General features: G+C 45.8%; 1 protein-coding gene across 8 annotated transcripts in view; it reads left to right on the top strand.

Annotated features, from left to right (window-relative positions):
- Nucleotides 1-18,823, top strand: part of LOC144683805 (transmembrane protein 33-like) — a 201,799-nt gene that overhangs the window by 164,200 nt on the left and 18,776 nt on the right. For 6 of the 8 annotated variants that reach the window (XR_013577338.1, XM_078547220.1, XM_078547226.1 and 3 more), the window contains one exon: nt 1,816-1,899. Coding sequence is in view for 7 of the 8 variants with exons in the window: in XM_078547220.1 (XP_078403346.1) it covers nt 1,816-1,899 (84 nt within the window). In the remaining variant the exon portion in view is untranslated. The remainder of the gene's footprint in view (nt 1-1,815; nt 1,900-18,823) is intronic. The other 2 variants (XM_078547224.1, XM_078547227.1) reach the window with 1 other exon arrangement.

Below are 18,823 nucleotides of genomic sequence, written 5' to 3'. Positions count from 1 at the left end.
CACTTCCACCAAGTCCACTTGCCAACCAATCAGCACTCTCTTTTCATGCAGTATAAATTGTTCCCTCGTTACAGTTGGTAATTTCTTGCAAGCTATCCTGATGAGTGCAAGACAAAAAGCTTTGATAGCGTGTCTCTTTTTTCTCTAATAGAATTGTTTGGTTAGTTTGGAAGTATCTGTCACAGTAAACATAGTATATACTTTATCTATACAGCAGGAATTTATAATATTTTAGTGGAAGAGGAAAATTAATTGTATGATCTGTCTAATATGCATACATATTCACATTTGTATAGTTAGCATATGTAGCTTGTTTTCCACATTAAAATACATTTCACACTGAATATGGATGGGTTTTTTGAAAGAAAAAATCAGACAGGAAAGCTGATCCACAACCACTAGCTTATTGCCTGCGTCCAAATTGAAAATTACCTCCAATGTTCATGATGTATTGGAGAAACCTCTTTATGAATTAACTTAATGTAGGAGATTTCCTCTGCGTAATCAAATCATAACCCTGTTCCTTGGGTGAACAATTCTGATATTTATACTACACAGGGCCTGATTTTCACTCCGTGCATATGTATGGGCTTTGAGTGAGTTAAAATCTCACTCTTTTTTTTTGTCTAAACTAAGCAAGCTTTGGTAATTGGTTCTTTACTTTTATGAAAAGATTTGCATGATTTTTATATTTAGTGAAAAGCCTATATTTTATGAAGAGTGAAGCTTCTTACTCGTATTTCATTTTGCAGATTTCCAAAACTAGATCATATTAACATTATTAAGCTTTTGGGTAAAAAATTTTGGAACTCATACCATATAGTATCTCCTTGGGTTCAATATCATTGGTCTTGTCCATAAGTTTAAAAAAGGCACAAGACAGAAGTTGGTTAACTTGTCTGAGTAATTAGAAAAACACACACCTATTGAGTTGGAAAGCCCTTTAACCTCTCTGTCAGTCTGTGAATAGAGTAATAAAATAAAAATAGATATTACACATCAGAAGATAACCTTTTGAAACAGGACAGCTGAAAGGACACTCCGTTTTTCTCAAAGAGAAAGCTGTGAAGGCCTTCATGGAGGCAAAGAGGTCAAAAATGATGGAAGAAAGAAGACATCCTAAATACATTAAGTGTGATGACCCATTTGTTCACAAAGTGTGGCATGTTCTTATTTTGTGTAATTACATAAAGATCAGTTGCATTAATTCAACCAAGGGATTAGAGTTATATTAATTATAAATAATTATTTGTGGTGAAATAAAGCAGTTTAAGAATTCATAACAAACCTCTCTTCGTTAAGTGTTTGCTCAGAGATATTGAAGACGTACATGTTGAAAAGAATAGTATATCCAAAATATAGTTGGTCACAAGAGAATATGATTGTTACATGCTATCTCATACCAATAGATGTAGAGTACTATGGAGTCAACTACCATAAAGATAAGATCACTTAGTGAAGATATCTACAGTAGTCACAAATTTGCAACTACAAGGAAAGACATTGATATAGTATCAACTGGTTCACCCAGTTAAGGACTGGCTTATACCTTATTGATTGAATGACTATGCAAGTTAGGGGAATTAGTAATCTCCAAAAGGAATTTTTTTTTAAAAACTTTGTTTTATATATGTGCAAGAAATAGAGACAAGTAAATGTTGTTTATCTGTTACCACTTGATTACTTCAATCTATTTGTCAGTACTTTGTTCTGGATTCCGATTACAGCTGAACGTCTTTGATGTATCACTTTGATCTTAATTTTTATGTTCAAAGTTATTAAATTGTCAACCAGATGCATGTGTTTGATTCACAGAGGCCGGGCTCATTTATTCCTCCCCTTCTTCTATTATCGTTTCCTGACCCTAAGGTACGCATCTCGAAGGAATCCCTACTGCAGGTAGGTAAAACATTTGTTTATATGCTTGAATAAGGTATTAATTGTTAGCAAGACTACAAAATAACATGTGGATAGGTAATAGTATTCAGATAATGCTGCATTTAACCAAAACACTATAAAGTTTTAAACTTTTGGTAAATACATAACAAAATAAATCATTATTTATATTCCGTAATGCAGACTTTATAGATTGGGCTGTTGGATGTGCATTAACTCAATATAGTGTTCTGTATACAGCCAAAATAGAACATTTTTTAATATTTGGTCTTAATATCAAAATAGTAGTCATTTTGTATAATTTGTGCCATTTGTCTTTGCTATATTTTAATCCTTTAGTCATTTATTTGTGAACGGGTGCAGAAATTTGATTTTTTCCTATTACTTTAAATTTTAAACATTTGGATCTAAAGTGACTTCGGAATAATTTGTGTGTCCTAGTTAGAGGAACGGGAACAAAAACACCGCTTTGTACCTATTCTACACTCTCTAGGCATTATTTCTCTCCTACGTTGTAGCTCATCAGGAATTGAATCAGAAAAGGTTATCATACTCTTTCAACTGGCTACAACAAACTTTCTATTGTCATTTCCTTATGGCCAAACCTGTTTTTAAAATTATTTTAATACCTCGGTACGCCTTACAAAAGCAGATTTAAGGTGTGCAAACATTTCCGCAGAAAACCAATAGCATCCCTTCAGACCTCTCAAAATGTGACAGTAAAAATTATGTAAATTGTAAACTGTGCATGTTGTAACTGATTGAACACTAGTTTCAATGGTAAAAGCAAAAAACTGCGGATGCTGGAAATCCAAAACAAAAATAAAAATACGTGGAAAAACTCAGCAGGTCTGACAGCATCTGCGGAGAGGAATACAGTTAACGTTTTGAGTCCGTATGACTCTTCAACAGAACTAAGGAAAAATAGAAGAGAGGTGAAATATAAGCTGGTTTAAGGGGTGGTGGGACAGGTAGAGCTGGATAGAGGGCCAGTGATAGGTCGAGATTGCCAAAAGATGTCATAGACAAAAGGACAAAGAGGTGTTGACATTAGCTAAGAAATGTGCTAATAGGTGACATTAGGGGTAGAAAGCAGGACAAGCAAGGTACAGATAGCCCTAGCTACAGATAGCCCTATCATTGCAGCAGGCCAAGTGGGGTGGGGGGAAGGGATCAAAATAGGCAAAAAGGTAGGGATAAAACAATGGATGGAAATACATTTAAAAATAATGGAAATAGGTGGGAAAAGAAAAATCTATATAAATTATTGGAAAAAAGGGGGGATCGGAAAGGGAGTGGGGATGGAGGAGAGAGTTCCATGATCTAAAGCTATTGAACTCAATATTCAGTCCAGAAGGCTGTAAAGTGCCTAGTCGGAAGATGAGGTGCTGTTCCTCCAGTTTGCATTGAGCTTCACTGGAACATTACAGCAGGTCAAGGACGGACATGTGGGCATGAGAGCAGGGTGGAAATGACAAGTGACAGGGAGGTCTGGGTCATGCTTGCGAACAGACCGAAGGTGTTCCGCAAAGCGGTCACCCAATTTGCGTTTGGTCTCTCCAATGTAGAGGAAACCGCATTGGGAGCAGCGAATGCAGTAGACTATATTGAGGGAAGTGCAAGTGAAATGCTGCTTCACTTGAAAGGAGTGTTTGGGCCCTTGGACGGTGAGAAGAGGGGAAGTAAAGGGCAGGTGTTGCACCTTCTGCGGTTGCATGGGAAGGTTCCAAGGAGGGGGTTGAGGTGTAGGGTGTGATGGAAGAGTGGACCAGGGTGTCCCGGAGGGAACAATCCCTGTGGAATGCCGCCGTGTGGTGGTGGGGGGGGGGGGCACCCTCACACCTTCCTCTCCCTCCCAGAACCATGATAGGGTCCCCCTTGTCCTCACTTATCACCCCACCAGCCTCCGCATTCAAAGGATCATCCTCCGCCATTTCCGCCAACTCCAGCATGATGCCACCCCCAAACACATCTTCCCTTCACCCCCCCTGGCGGCATTCCACAGAGATCGTTCCCTCCAGGACACCCTGGTCCACTCCTCCATCACCCCCTACACTCCCTCCCATGGCATCTTCCCATGCAACCGCAGAAGGTGCAACACCTGCCCCTTTACTTCCCCTCTCCTCACCGTCCAAGAGCCCAAACACTCCTTTCAAGTGAAGCAGCATTTCACTTGCACTCAATTTAGCCTACTACATGTGCTGCTTCCAATGCAGTTTCCTCTACATTGGAGAGACCAAACACAGACTGGGTGACCGCTTTGCGGAACACCTTCGGTCTGTTCGCAAGCATGACCCAGACCTCCCTGTCGCTTGCCATTTCAACACTCCACCCTGCTCTCATGCCCACATGTCCGTCCTTGGCCTGCTGCAATGTTCCAGTGAAGCTCAACGCAAACTGGAGGAACAGCACCTCATCTTCTGACTAGGCACTTTACAGCCTTCCGGACTGAATATTGAGTTCAATAACTCTAGATCATGAACTCTCTGCTCTATCCCCACCCCCTTTCCGATCCCCCTTTTTTCCAATAATTTATATAGATTTTTCTTTTCCCACCTTTTTCCATTATTTTTAAATGTATTTCCATCCATTGTTTTATCCCTACCTTTTCGCCTATTTTGATCCCTTCCCCCCACCCCACCCCCACCAGGGCTATCTGTACCTTGCTCGTCCTGCTTTCTACCCTTAATGTCACCTATTAGCACATTTCTTAGCTAATGTCAACACCTCTTTGTCCTTTTGTCTATGACATCTTTTGGCAATCTCCACCTATCACTGGCCCTCTATCCAGCTCTACCTGTCACACCCCTCCTCCCCCCACCCCCCTTAAACCAGCTTATATTTCACCTCTCTTCAATTTTTCCTTAGTTCTGTTGAAGAGTCATACGGACTCGAAACGTTAACTGTATTCCTCTCCGCAGATGCTGTCAGACCTGCAGAGTTTTTTTTGTTCTTGTTTTAACTAGTTTCAGTGGTCTCCTTCAGTTCTTTTGCTTGTACTTGATCAATTTTGTTTCCTCAAGGATAGTACATTGGGTTAGCATCAGTGGTAAGGAAGGAATAGATTTGCTGTACACATTCAGTTGTGCTCATTATCCTGGCAGCACGCATTCTGTTTGGTAGTACTGATGAAAGATAGCCTCGTTGTGCTCCTCATTTGTTCAATAAAAGCGTACGGTTGATGGAGTGAAGGAATTAAACCGGCATTAAATCTGCTGGTGATAATGAGATGAAAGGACATTGTATTGATAAGACTGGTTTTATCTACAAGCTGTAAGATTTAGGTTACGTGAAGCTAAGGAAAATGCTAAATTTAAAAGTGAGATAGCTATTGCCAGTGCAAGGTTTTCCTCTGGATTTTTTTTAACAGAGAAAATTAAATGTAATGCTGGATACGAGCATAGCAAAATTATAGAACAGAAGAATGCAGCAAATCTTTATTTTAAGAAAATTATAATGCATGGTGAAGGAAAAGTGCTAGTTGGCAAATATGCAGCTTTGGAGGAACAAGAACGAAAATGTCTGTGGAGTATTGGCAAAAGTAATGTCAAAACAAAGGTACATAAAAGAAAGTTTGAGAAAGCAGGAAGAAGGTTGGATACTTGAGATAAGAGGGATTGCCGATCAGCTGACAAACTTTTTATTCTTATCTGGGAGTGGGAAAGGGGTGTCAGAGGCACGACCCCAGGTATGTGAATAGTATTTGTGTCTTGGATGGAAAAAATTGAGAGTTATTGAGGAGGAAAAGAAGTGTCAGTACAGCAGAGGCAAGTAGTTTTACTGGAGACTGCTTTGGCAATGTGAGGTTCATGGGAATGTGGAAATTCAGTTAAGGTCAGCATAAAACTAGGAATGTCAATAGATGGAAAATAAAAACCATGGAAGAAATTACCAAAAGTAAGAGATGTTTGCTGTTAGACTTGCAAAAGGCATAATGAAACTATCTCTGATATATTGCTGAAATTTGCATTATAGTGACATATGGTAATGTATACCATGTACTGCAATTGTGATTTCTGAAGTAAGTTGATAGAATCAACTTTTTTTGAATGGGTAAGAATGGGAGGAAGGCTATTAGTGCAGAAAAGGAGCAGAGTGGGAGAGGTCAGGACCCTAAAAATCCCTGAATCGATAGTGATTTGAAAGGAATCTAGAAATCTGTGGAGTTAACTTTTGTGTGAATACTTTTGGTAACTTGTTTAGAAATATATTGTGACAGACACTGCCAAAAGCTTGAAGGATGTTGTGAGGATTGTGCTAAGATGCATCTATAGGCATATGAGTCAGGAAACATGAGGGCAACTTGCATGTTATAGGAGATAGGGGGAGGTGGTGGCATACATAGTGGTATTGTCTCTGGACTAGTATTCCAGAGACCCAGGTTAATTCTCTGGGGACCGGGTTCGAATTCCGCCACGATGGATGATGAAATTTGAATTCAATAAAAATCTGGAATCAAAACTCTGATGACGACCATGAAACCATTGTCAATTGTTGTAAAAACCCATCTGGTTCACTAATGTCTTTTAGGGAAGGACCTTACCTGGCCTGGCCTACATATGACTCAAGACCCACAACAATGTGGTTGACTCTTAAAAATGCCCTCTGAACGAGGGCAATTAGGGATGGGGAATAAATGCTGGCCTAGTCAGTGACGCCCAAATCCCATGAATGAATATAAAAAAAAGATAGTCCAAACATAGCAGTTGTATAGTAATGAATAATTACAATAGCAGTTCCAATGAAAGATATGGAACAGTTTGGATAATGACTGCAGCAACTGTACTGCAGTAGCAGAATTTGAGAAAAAGGAACTGACACATCTGCGAACTCCATACATTCACAGCAACAAATTGAGAGAACCATCAGAGACATCTGTGAACTTCATGCAGTCACAAAATAAATAGTCAAGTTACACATGCAGTTTGAGTTCTTTAAGCATCCAGTACATGGTATTTAAAAAAACAATCAGTTATTGCCAAGAAACAATTAGTCAATAATGAGTCATTGAATTTCCAAAAGCAGCAGATGGATTATATGCATGACAGTGAAAAGGAAACATTATCTGAGATATATGCCATCCATTGCCCACTGTGGAAGCAAATGGAAAACAATTGTGTGAATCTGTTGTAATACATCATGTAAGAGTGAAGCAAATCTGGTTAAACCAGGGTAATTCCAATACAGCACCTGATATTAAATCAATCATTAATGAAAAATGGAAAGCAAAAGTTAAGCAAGGGTACTCTGTTATATGAGGTGAAACGGGGGAAAAGCCAGATCAGAGTCTGGCCAAAAACAGAAAAAGAAATACCTGGAAAAACTCAGCAGGTCTGGCAGCATCGGCGGAGAGTTCTATTGAAGGGTCATGAGGACTCGAAATGTCAACTGTACTCTTCTCCACCGATGCTGCCAGACCTGCTGAGTTTTTCCAGTTATTTCTTGTTCTGTTTTTCTTTTGGATTTCCAGCATCCGCAGTTTTTTGTTTTTATCTCAGAGTCTGGCCAATTTGTTATGACAAATGGTGCATCATGAACATGGCCAATTCTTTGAATTTATGCACAGAATTTTCCCTTGGTAAAGTTGGACACTTTGGATTAACACCTCAGATTACAACATTGTGTAAACTCATCCAGGGAATAAAATAGATCACAAATTTTGCAAATGTTGCCTGTGGGAACTGTTACAGAATAACAAATGAAATGATAGATGGTTCTGTAAAAAGATTACAGCGAAGATGATTTAATATTGATTGTATCATGCAGCAACAGTGAATAGTTAGGTGTCCCAATTTACTTTATTTGGGTGCAAGAATAATAATTTTGCTGCATCAGTTACAAGAGATATGTGGTTCAAATTATTAATCTCTTGAAGGAACTATAAAATTCAAAATTAAGAATGGATCCAGTCAAAATGGAGAATTGTTTGCATGCCATCACTGGGCATATGAATCATGCTACCTTTATTGAAAGAAAGATGCAAGCCAAAAATTAATATAGCTTTGCAGAATACTGTCTCCCTGCCAACAACCGTGCATTATCTATTATTATCAAAATGCCTTCAGACCTCTACTGCAGATGAGTTTTGTGGTAATCACTATTTTGACCTGAACAGGAGACGATGATCGTCTTATGAGGTTTATTCAGCTCCTATGTTGTCTCCGAGAGAATACCCGATGCGAGTAAAATGATCAACAGTGACGCTAGATCATGCTCAATCCAACCTAGTTCTACCACAAATGAAACCGATAATAGACTTTAAAACTGAAACTTGTTTAGCTTAAGGTGACTGAATGACCTGATGGGTTGGTACACGGTCCTATCATTTCTATGGCCTAGCTTAACGGACCACAGCATAGAACTGCTTTGACACTAGAGCCTGAGTTGTTGCTCCCGGGTCAGGATCACAGAGTCAGGACAATTCCTGCTCTGTAAGACCAGCCCTGGAGAAAGTATCCCAGTCAGTTGGACTCTTGATCCGGGAGGCAGTTGAAAGTGGAAGTAGCGGAGGGTGACCCCAGAACAAGTGTAGAGGCTGCTGGGTGTGGAGGCAGGCTGGGCAGAAGTCTGGCCTCAGCGCTCCAGCACTGTCTCAAGGTTTTTTTAAAAAGCCCTCCAGCCCTCATCCCCCACCCACACACACACTTCCCCGCCCACACACTCTTCCCATGCCTCATCCATGCCACCTCATACCCTCCATACCAGCCTATGCCCCTCTAACACTGGCATGGATGGCCATGGCATGTGTGGGGGACTGATGGGCTGCTTTGTGGCCCTTTATAGCCCCTATGTCCCTCCACCCAACTCCCATGATCTTTTATAGCCTCTATGCCGACATTTGTCCCTCTACCGCCCAACATGGCCCTTTATAATCCATAGGCCAACAGTACCAACTCATGCCAACCCATTTTCCTTATCCACCATCTTTTGTCCTTACACCCTCCGTGGAAACATACCAGATATCCACCATGGGCAGACCTCAGGACCCAGGCTGAGAATAAATGAAATAAAGTTCTGAGGGCTGGATTTTACATGGCCCTGCCAAGCGTGTTTTTAGTGGAGGGACACGTAAAATAGAGCAGGTACCAATCCACCCCTTGAGCTCACCCCCATACGAAGGTGTGGGCGAGCGCCAGAATCGGCACCCTGCCCGCCATATTTAAATAAATAACCAAGGGTCAATTGAGCTTGTTAACAAGCCAGTTGACCCGGATAATATGCTGCCCATGCCATAAGACAGTTGGTGTGGGCAGTCGGGTGGAAGTAGGCAGGCTGTCTTTTCAAAAAACTTTTTAAGAGGGTGGGAAGAAAGAGGGGGTACCATCTTCGGGAGCTGCCCTTTGCGCATCAGAGGGAAGCCCCCCTAAGATAGTACCCTCCCTTTCCTCCTACCCAGCTGCTTTATAAAACACACCACTTCCACTTCCGCAACCGCCCCCCCTCAAACTGCCCAAACCCTCCCCGACCAAGATCCCAGACTTACCTGGCTCCAGGATCTAAGGGCCGCCTTCTTTGGCTTGCTTGAAGTCCCAGCAGCACCCATTAATGAGCTTTTGGCGCTGCTGGGACTGCGGGAGCTCCTATTGGCCGGCAGCTTCCAAAGGCGGGATTTCCTCCCCAGCGAGGGGCAGAAGTCCCACAGGCTGCCTATTTAGCCCGCCAATAGCGCATTATGGCTGATGTCCAATGAGTTGGTTTCACACTGACTTTGCTTCCGAGGGGCGTGCCATCGGACCCCCCCCCCCTCGCCTCGTTCCCATAATATGCTGCCCTAAGTGTCTATTGCAAACTTCATTTTAAGAGAACACACTTATTTTTAAAAAAAACCTTCATTACATTTACATTCCTTCAACTACATAACCTCTTATAAAAGCAAACATTTAATTCAAGTACTTTCATTTGAGTGTTTAATCCCTTATGAAAGCAAACATTGGAATTCATAGTCCCACTTCAAAAAGTCTATAACCACTTGTAGCTGTCAATCAAATTGTGAAATGGCAGCAACCCCACTTTGGGGTTTAATCAGTCATGCAGCACTAATCCAGTAACAATACCCCTCAAGCTTATGTCAATAGACAGAGTGAAATGGCAAGCAATGACAAGCCACGCAGTTTTTTTCAAAAATATAAAGGGCAGGAGTTCAAAATGGCTTGACAGTTACTTTTGACAGTTCCGATGAATTTATGTACTTTTTATCCATGGGTAGAATCTTCGGCTCGGCAAGCAAAATGACGCACGGTGACATCGGGCGTGCATCCCAACATCACCATGCGTCATTTAGATTTTCAGTTCAGCGGGTGCGGAGCTGACTCGGCTGCACCGACGAACTGTCAAAGGCCTATTAAGACCATTTAAAAAGCCATTAAAGCAATTAGCTAAGCTGCCCGTCCAACCTTAAGGTTGGCGGGCAGGCGAAGAGCCCAGGAGGCCTTTGCATTTTTCATGGAACCTCATCCACAGGCGGAATGAGGTTTCATGAATGTTTTTAAAGTGTTTGAAAAAATTTTTAATAAAACTAATGACTTGTCCCAGCTCATGTGACAGTTTCACATGCGGGGACATGTCCTTAATTTTTTTTTACCTTTATTCAATGTTTTACAAGTGAAAGTAATCTCCCTGAGGTACCTCTGTGCCTCAAGGAGATTTCTGCACTCTTCCATGTGCATGCGCGAAAGAACGCACTCTCCGACTCAGGTAACACCTCCCTCCCCACCTGCACAGGGAGCGCTCAGCACTTCTGGGTGCACGTCACGCTGGGCGGGCCTTAATTGGCCGATCGGCTGCGCGTCCCCCCACACAAGCCCCCGACGGGGAGAAAATTCTCCCCTATGTTCATGTCCACTTTTAACAATCCCAAACAGCAGTTTACCCCTCTCAAAGAGCACCTGAACTCCCCCCAAAGGTATCCCAGGACCATATCCAAAGGTTTACCCTGCACCTCCAAAGGATTCCGCTAAGTTTAGACCTGCTCCTGAAGGGCCTAAACTGCACCTGTTGTTTTTCCCACTTCTGGCTAACGAAAATCAGACATGACTGGAAGTAGATGCTATTTTAATGGGCCACTTTCTCCACGAAACAAGCATGTACAAATCCTGACCCACCCCCATTTCTGCCCTCATGAAAATGGTAGGTGCCATGTTTGAGGGCGGGACTCCTGGGGGAGAATTTTCTCTGCGGCGTGCAGGGGCGGACCCCACACGCCGACACGTAAAACGACGCGCGGTGACGTCGGGCATGCGTCCCGACGTCACCGCGCATCATTCCGATCTTCCACTCAGCGGGCGCGCACTGGAGTCGGCTGTGCACCCGCTGAACTGTCAAAGTCCTGTTAAGGCCATTAATCAACCAATTAAACAAATTGACAGGGCTGCCCGTCCAACCTCAAGGTTGGCGGGCAGGCAAAGAGCCCAAGTGGCCTTCACATTTTGCATGAAACCTCATCCATGGGCAGTATGAGGTTTCATGAAGGTTTTATCAAAATTCATAAACATGTACCAGCTCATTTGATACTGTCACATGAGAGGACATGTCTGAATAATTTTATTTTTTCCTTTATCCCCAACTTTACAACTGCACTTAATCTCTCTGAGGCACGGAGCTGTCTCAAGGAGATTTCTGCGCCCTTTCGCGCGCATGCGAAAGAGTGCAGGCCCCGACTCTCTCTTTTCCCCCTGCCCACACAGGTAGCGCTGTGTGCTACTGGGCGGACCTTAATTGACCCGCCCACTTAAAATGGCGGCGCGCAGCCGATCGCGGCCAGCGATCAGCCCCGTGCCGGCTCCCGACCGGCCCGCCTACCCAACAGGGAGAAAATTCTCCCTCTGGATTTCAGCCTCCTCCACCATTTTCGGAATGACAGAGAGATCCTCCATCCTTGTGAAAATCCAGGCCTAGGTCTATTTCCCTATACTTGCAGAAATTCACAAAAAAAAATTGAGTATAAATCTGGAAATCATAAGGGCATTTTTATGCTACACATTTAGTGTTATGGAAAAACTTTGAAATTAAAAAAAAATTGTAAAATAGTCATGAGACTGGGTCCTGGATTGACTCTGCAGGTCAGCTCTCTTAGAGATTCCAGTGAATATAATGTTCTGAGAGCTGCCTTGGACCTTCTTGAACACATATTCAGCTATTACTTATTTTACTTATAGATTTATTCAGATGTACAACACAGGCATTCTCACATGTGTCCTCATTACATTTAAAATTTAACTTCCAAGAGCAGAGCAAATATGGGCAGAATTTTCCGTCTGGTGAGGGGGGGCGCGGGGCGGGTGTGGACACGATCGGCAGCTGCACCATCATTTAACGCGGGCGGGCCAATTAAGGCCCGCCCAGCATGTTTCGCGGCTCCCGTGGACAGCGGGAGTGGGTGGGGGTAGCGGATCGGCAATCGCCGCCAGGTCCAATGGCGACCAGGCAGCCTGTTTAAAGGGCAAGCTGCAGCCACTGCAAGGCTGCTGTACATGGCCAGGGGTCGGGGCCAACGCAGATCCAGGCTGGCTATGCAGGAGGGTAGGGCGGGTGGTCAACGTGCGCCCAGGTTTTCGGACGAGTGCCTTGCTGCCCTCCTTGAGGAGGTGGCAGCACGGTGGGAGGTGCCCATCCCCGAGGATGGGAGGAGGAGGCCACCCCACTTGACCAACCATGAGTGGGAGGAGGTAGCAGATGTCGTGAGCTCCCACGACGTGGTGCGGCGCACATGGATCCAGTGCAGCAAGCACTTCAATGACCTGCTGCGCACAGGATGGGTGAGTAGCATGTTGGCATTGTTCACTTCACCCATCATGTAAGCTTCTCCCCCCCTGGCACCCCACCCATGTCTGACTGGCCAGAGTGCAATGAGACATTGATGGCATGTGTCCTTAGCTGGGCAGGCCAGCAGATATTCCCTATGTGTTGGTCAGCCTGAGAGGGTTGTGATGAGATGGGTTCTGCCCACCCACAGCATGTGGTGGACTGAGACCCACATGACTGTAGTCGGGGCAACCTGGAGGATCTGCACCCAGGCGCACTGCTCGAACTCCAGGACATGTCGAAGTCAGGGTGATGACATGGTGGTAGGGGATCTTCAAGGTGGTGTGGCACAGATCGATCTGCTGCCCTCTGTGATCCACATCATTGTGCCTCCTTGATATAGCAGGTTAAACTGTGTGCTCCCAAATGTGATGAAGGCAGCATGTGGCCAAGGGAAGGGACGGTTTGGAAGGACACACCTGGCATATTTGTGTGAGTGTTCGGCAGCAGCAGGGTAAGGATGCATTGGACCCCTACAATGGCCAACTGGGCTTGGGGTAGGCTGGCTGCGAAGAGATTCATGGTACAAGTATCACTTATCAATGCTCTTTTCTCATTTACAGGAGAAGAATTCTCACAATACTGTCGAGCGGGTGAGGACTGGCGGTGGGCCAGCCCAGGTAGTGCTACTTAACCACTTTGAGCAAAAGGCCCTCGACCTGGAGAGGCGCCACGCGCCCAGGTCCACCGGAGCCAGAGAGGCTGCGGTTCCACGGGCAGTTACGTGTGGCCAGCACTCATGTCACCTGCACTCTCCCAACAGCCATGGCAGTGCTGATTGTTGAGTGAGTGACGTTACCAACATGGCTTGCCTATTGCGTGTGGAATGATGAGCGTGTGATAATCCAGGGGACAGGCATGTACATTGACATTTTCCGCACGCTAACTGATCGAATTTCCTTACTCTTCCTTTCAGCATCAGCGGCTCAGGGCCAGGACCCGGAGCAGCAGGGGCCCCTCTGACACCTGAGGGCCATGAAGTGTCAACATCACCAGCGACACACCATCTCTGCCAGGCAGGCACCGTCGCAGATACTGGCATCCCAGTGAGCATCAGATCTTCGGCCAGTGTCCTGGGGCACAGCGGTGAGGGCACTTCACATTCGCTAGAGGAGCTGGCGGAGACAGAGAATGCCCATGGCCCCAGCAGTCGGAGGACTGCAGGGGCCCAGGCACATGCTCAGTCCGTGGCTGATGATGAGCCTCTGGGGTCGTCCACGATGCAGCCAACTCATGAGATGCGGCCAGGTGTGCGGGACCATCTGGTGGAGATACATGAGGCTGTGCTTGGCTTGGTGTCAGTGGTGGAGGAATCTACGCGGACCATAGCCGATGCATTGAGCCTCGTGCATGAGCACCAAGCTTTAGCCCTGGAGAGGGTGGTGACTCTCATGGAGAGGCAGCTCCAGGGACAGAATCAGGGGTTTCTGGGGTTGCGCTCGGACCTGCAATCCCTCACAGCGGCATTGACCTCAGGTGGTCAGTGCCCGTGTGGGCGGTGGTTTGGGCACCTCGGTGCCCATCCATCTACGGTAAGCAGGGAGGGCCGAACAGACCTCATGTCAGCGGAGCAGCTGCCTGTCATCTCTGCGGGCACCTCTCAGGGCACTCCAGATGAGACCAGCAGCTCCTCCGCCCTTCTGCCAATGACCGCGGCACCCAATGAGGCTGCAATGACTGGGGAGATGCCAGCTGCGGAGCTGGCAGCTCCCTCCCAGGCGGGGCAAGCACAGGCTCCATGGGCCAGAGAACGTCAGCCAAGGTCATCAAGTCCAACAGGACAGCAGAGAGAGCAGGCTGTCTCAGATGTCATGCCAGCGAAGGGGCACCACAAAGACGTAGCACCCGGAAACGTAAAATTAAGGCACCTTAGGCACACCCCGGGTTCATCACTGGTGGTTTTTTCTTGGCTCCCCCCTATGAGTTCCTTCTGATTGTGTTGGCAGTGCGACACCATTTTATTTGTGTGATGTTAACAGACTTTTGTGAAAGCATTAAATTAAGATAGTCTAACGTGGCTGGGGGTGCCTCTTTTCTTGGGCAGGTGGATGGATTCCTGAGATGTTATGGGCGATTTGTGTGTCATTGACATTTATTGACTGGGCCCATCGTCAATGCTCCTATCCTGACAGATTTGGCACTAATGTCTTCAGTATGGAGGCTGCAGCCCAGGCTTGTGTCGGAGGTCCATATGTGCTCTGCTGGCTGAAGGTTCCTTGGATTAGAGCATCCCGGGTGTCCCTGTCTCCCTGGAGTATGCCTGGGTCAATGTCTGCTCCCCCAGCATTTCCTTGTGTGTGCTCATCCTCGGACTCACTGCTGGACTCATCATGTTCAGCCGCAGCCACTGCGTTTACATCTTCTTTGTCCACAGCATCCCCCCTTTGCAGCGCAAGATTGTGGAGAGCGCAGCATGTAACCACTATCAGCGACACTCCATCTGGGGGATACTGGAGTGTGCCCCCAGAAGGTTCAGGCTTCAGAAGCGCATTTTGAGAAGACTGATGGCTCTCTCCACCACAGCCCTTGTGGAGGCCCTTCTATTGTACTGCTGCTCAGCTTCTGTTCTTGGACGGTGGAGAGGCGTCATGAGCCACCTTCTGAGCAAATAGCCTTTGTCACCCAGCAGCCATCCATCTGACCAGGCTGGAGCACTGAAGAGACCCAGAACCTGCGAGTATTTGAGGATTGTAGACGTCGGGGGAGCTGCCTGGGTACCTTGCACAGACTTGTAGAATTGGCATCCTGTGATCTGCATGTTCATGGAATGGAAGCCCTTCCAGTTGACGAAGGCACCGGGCTCACCCACTGGCGCCTTGATGGCCACGTGTGCAGTCTATTGCACGCTGGACACGGGGAAGCCAGCAATCGCCATGAAGCCTCTGGCTCACTCTGTCTGGCTAGCCTCGTCCCGGCGGTAGTGGATGAAGGTCAATGCACACCTGAACAGAGCGTTTGTGACCTGCTTGACACAAGCGTGGACAGCTGATTGGGAGACACTGCAAAGAGCACCCACCGACCCCTGGAAAGAGCTGGAGGCATAGAAGTTGAGGGCAGCTGCGACCTTTAGAGCCACGGGCATGGGATGTCCACCCACACAGTTAGCTGAGATCTCTGCACCAATCATCTGACAGATAGTGTTGACTGTCTCCCTTGACAGACAGAGCCTCCTTTGGCATTGCACCTCGGACATATTGAGGTAGCTGCTTCGCCGCCTGTATACCCTGGCAGCAGGATAGTGGCGTCTTCTGCAGCCCCTTCTGCCTTGGACTACCTCTTGACCCTGCGCCCCTTGTGCCTGTACCTGTGCCTGTCTTCCCAAAGGTGGCTTCCCTAGAGGCTGAATGTGCACTCCTGGCCTCCTCCCCTTTCTAGCCTTCCCTTCCTCCTCAAAGGAGGTGCCTCCAGTGGAGAGATCACCTCCCATTCCCAGGCTCAAGGAGGCTTCCTGAAACCTACAGGCCCCAAAACAAATCCTCACTGCAAAGTGCTGACCTGAAGGTTGTGAGTCCAGTCCAAGCAGCTGGTATGCATTTTGAACTTTTCCAGCTCGCACAGGCAAGTTTCAGTAATTTTTGTACGATAAGTTTTAAATCTGTAAACTCGCCACCCCACTGAGCCCTCTTCTCCTGCTCGTGGATGAGGTTCATACAAATTTCTGTTACCCACCTGCCTGTTGCACTTGTGCAACGAGCCGAAGATCGCACAGGCGCCTTAAAATCCATGACAATTGGAGCCTCACGGGCCTTAAGTGGCCCGTTAATTAATGGTGGGTGCCATTGCATGCCCGCCCACCAAAATATCGCTATGGCGCGCGATGACATCAGGATGCTTGTTCGACGTCACTGCACGTCATTTTAGGCATTGGCGTGCGGGGGACGAAAATTCTGCTCTATATGTATATAAGTGTGCATGAATAAAACCAGCCCTGGAATCTGACTGTCTTGATCACATATAGGCAGAATAGGTAATGACTGGCATTTGCAAGTGGTTATATTGGTACCTACAGTATAATGGCACAAAGGCAAACTCAGGATATAGAGTCGGGTGTGGAAAATGGAAAGAGCAGGTGAGTGTGAAGATATTGAAGGTGCTTTATTCTGTAATAGACAATGGTAACTATCTTACCTCCATCAGTTAGCCCTTTAAACGCTCACCAGCATCCTTTCCTGACAGTGGATGACTGTTTTGTTCTGGAGCTCTTAGAACCCAGTATGTTGAGGTGTTGAGACAACAGGTGACCATAGAACCATAGAGGTTTGCAGCATTGAAGGCCACTCAGCCCATTATGCTTGTGTCAGTTTTTTACTGGAGCAATGAAATGAAACCCCATGCTTCATGTTCTCCAGTAGCCTGCATCCTCCTCTGCTTTAAATATTAAACCAATTTTCCCTTACAATATACAACAACCCCTGGACAAGCAGAGAAAAGCTTGCTGTATAAATTGAGCAAGCCTGTGAAGTAGTATTTAATATTGCAGATCATTTTGGTGTTTCCATTTGCTTTGGTAAAAATTGTTATTTAAATTTGAGTACAAAGTGTAGCATAAAACAAAATATAAGTTTTCATATCTTGGGTATTTAATGTTTTGTACTTTATGGATTTAAACTGAGCTGTTGAACAGGTCATTACTACAGAATAGAAATTTGGAAAGGACCTTGGTATTCCCCTTAGCCAAACAAAATTCAAGGACTAAATTAATTCAATTTTCCCTGGCCATTAAGAATATAAATAGTGTCACCATATTCGGCTGGATTTTGTCGTCGAAGGTGAAGCAACAGCACTCACTACTGACTTGAAGAAAGCTGTCCAAAAAAGGTCTAGCAATCCCCATGGCTTGGATTTCCCCTTTCCCAACAGCAGTTTAAATCCAAACCAAAGAGCAAGCATCCAGCAATAGTGATGATAGCAAGCAGAATGAACAGCCAATCACATTTCAAATTCTCACAGACAACAAATCAGGAAGTTAAAAGCACTGATTATACTTCACTTTTAATTTAAATTTTCAGATAACAAAATAAATGACTATGATTGGGTTAAGATAGAAATTAAAATATGCTTTTAATCTTCTTTAAGTTTGTGGAATTTATGTGGAGCAATTTGACATTCCACAAATATAACATTAGCTTTCAGGGTGTTTAGCAGTAATTATGAACGTCATATACCGATGATAACCCAGTTACACCTCATTCAACAAGATATAACTTTTTCAAGGGTTTTTTTAGTGAAATTAACAGTGTGAAAGCAAAAGGTTTTGTCAATTCACTGATTTGCTTTGGGATTACCTTCTGGGGACCCTCAACAGCATACCCTCTGGAGCAGTGTAGAGTGACTGACAGCAACTTGTAGATTTCCACATTATGCTGTGCATGTGTGGACTCCCGAAGTTGCTGTCAGTTTCAGTGACATAGGCCAGAATTTTTCGCTCGTTGGGCGGGCTTGGCCGGGCTGGTCGGGAACCCGACTGCTGCCCACGATCAGTTCCGCACCACGATTTTACGCGGGTGGGCCAATTAAGGCCCACCCAACGTAAGACGCGGCAGCAGCAACAGTGAGAAGGGACAGGCGGGGGCGGGAGCTCAATGTCCACCAGGTCCAGTGGCAACCTGGCAGCTGATTCAAAAGTGGCCCAGGCAGCCCCTGGAAGGCTGCCACGGAGGGACGCAAAGACGTCATGATGGATCCGGTTGCTGGTCGACACAGCAGGTGGGAGTGCAGGTCAGCGGGGCAGTTGGCCCCGCGTTTCTCTGATGAGTGCCTCACTGCCCTCCTGGAGGATGTGGCAGAACCACAAGAAATCCTTGTCCCCACGGATGGGAGGAGGAGGTCACCCCCACCTCACCAAAAGGGCCTGGAAGGAGGTGGCATCCAGGGTCAGCAGCCTTGATGTGGTGACACGTACATGGGTGCAGTGCCGGAAGCGCTTCAACAATCTCCTGTGATCGGGAAGGGTGAGTATCGTTTTGGCATGGGTCACTTAGCACAGCAGTTAAGGGCTGCTCATCTCCACCTTAGACCTCACAGGTCTTACAGTGTAAGTGGCAAATGTCAAAGAGGAAGCATCTGGGCAAGGGAGTGAGCCCTGGCTGCTTGGACTGAGTGTCTTGAGGCTCCAAGACAATGAATC

Source organism: Cetorhinus maximus, chromosome 8, assembly GCF_964194155.1.
Source record: "Cetorhinus maximus chromosome 8, sCetMax3.hap1.1, whole genome shotgun sequence".
Classification (NCBI taxonomy): Eukaryota; Metazoa; Chordata; class Chondrichthyes; order Lamniformes; family Cetorhinidae; genus Cetorhinus; species Cetorhinus maximus.
The sequence above is the reverse complement of the archived record's forward strand: the minus strand, read 5'-3'. Positions and strand labels throughout refer to the sequence as shown.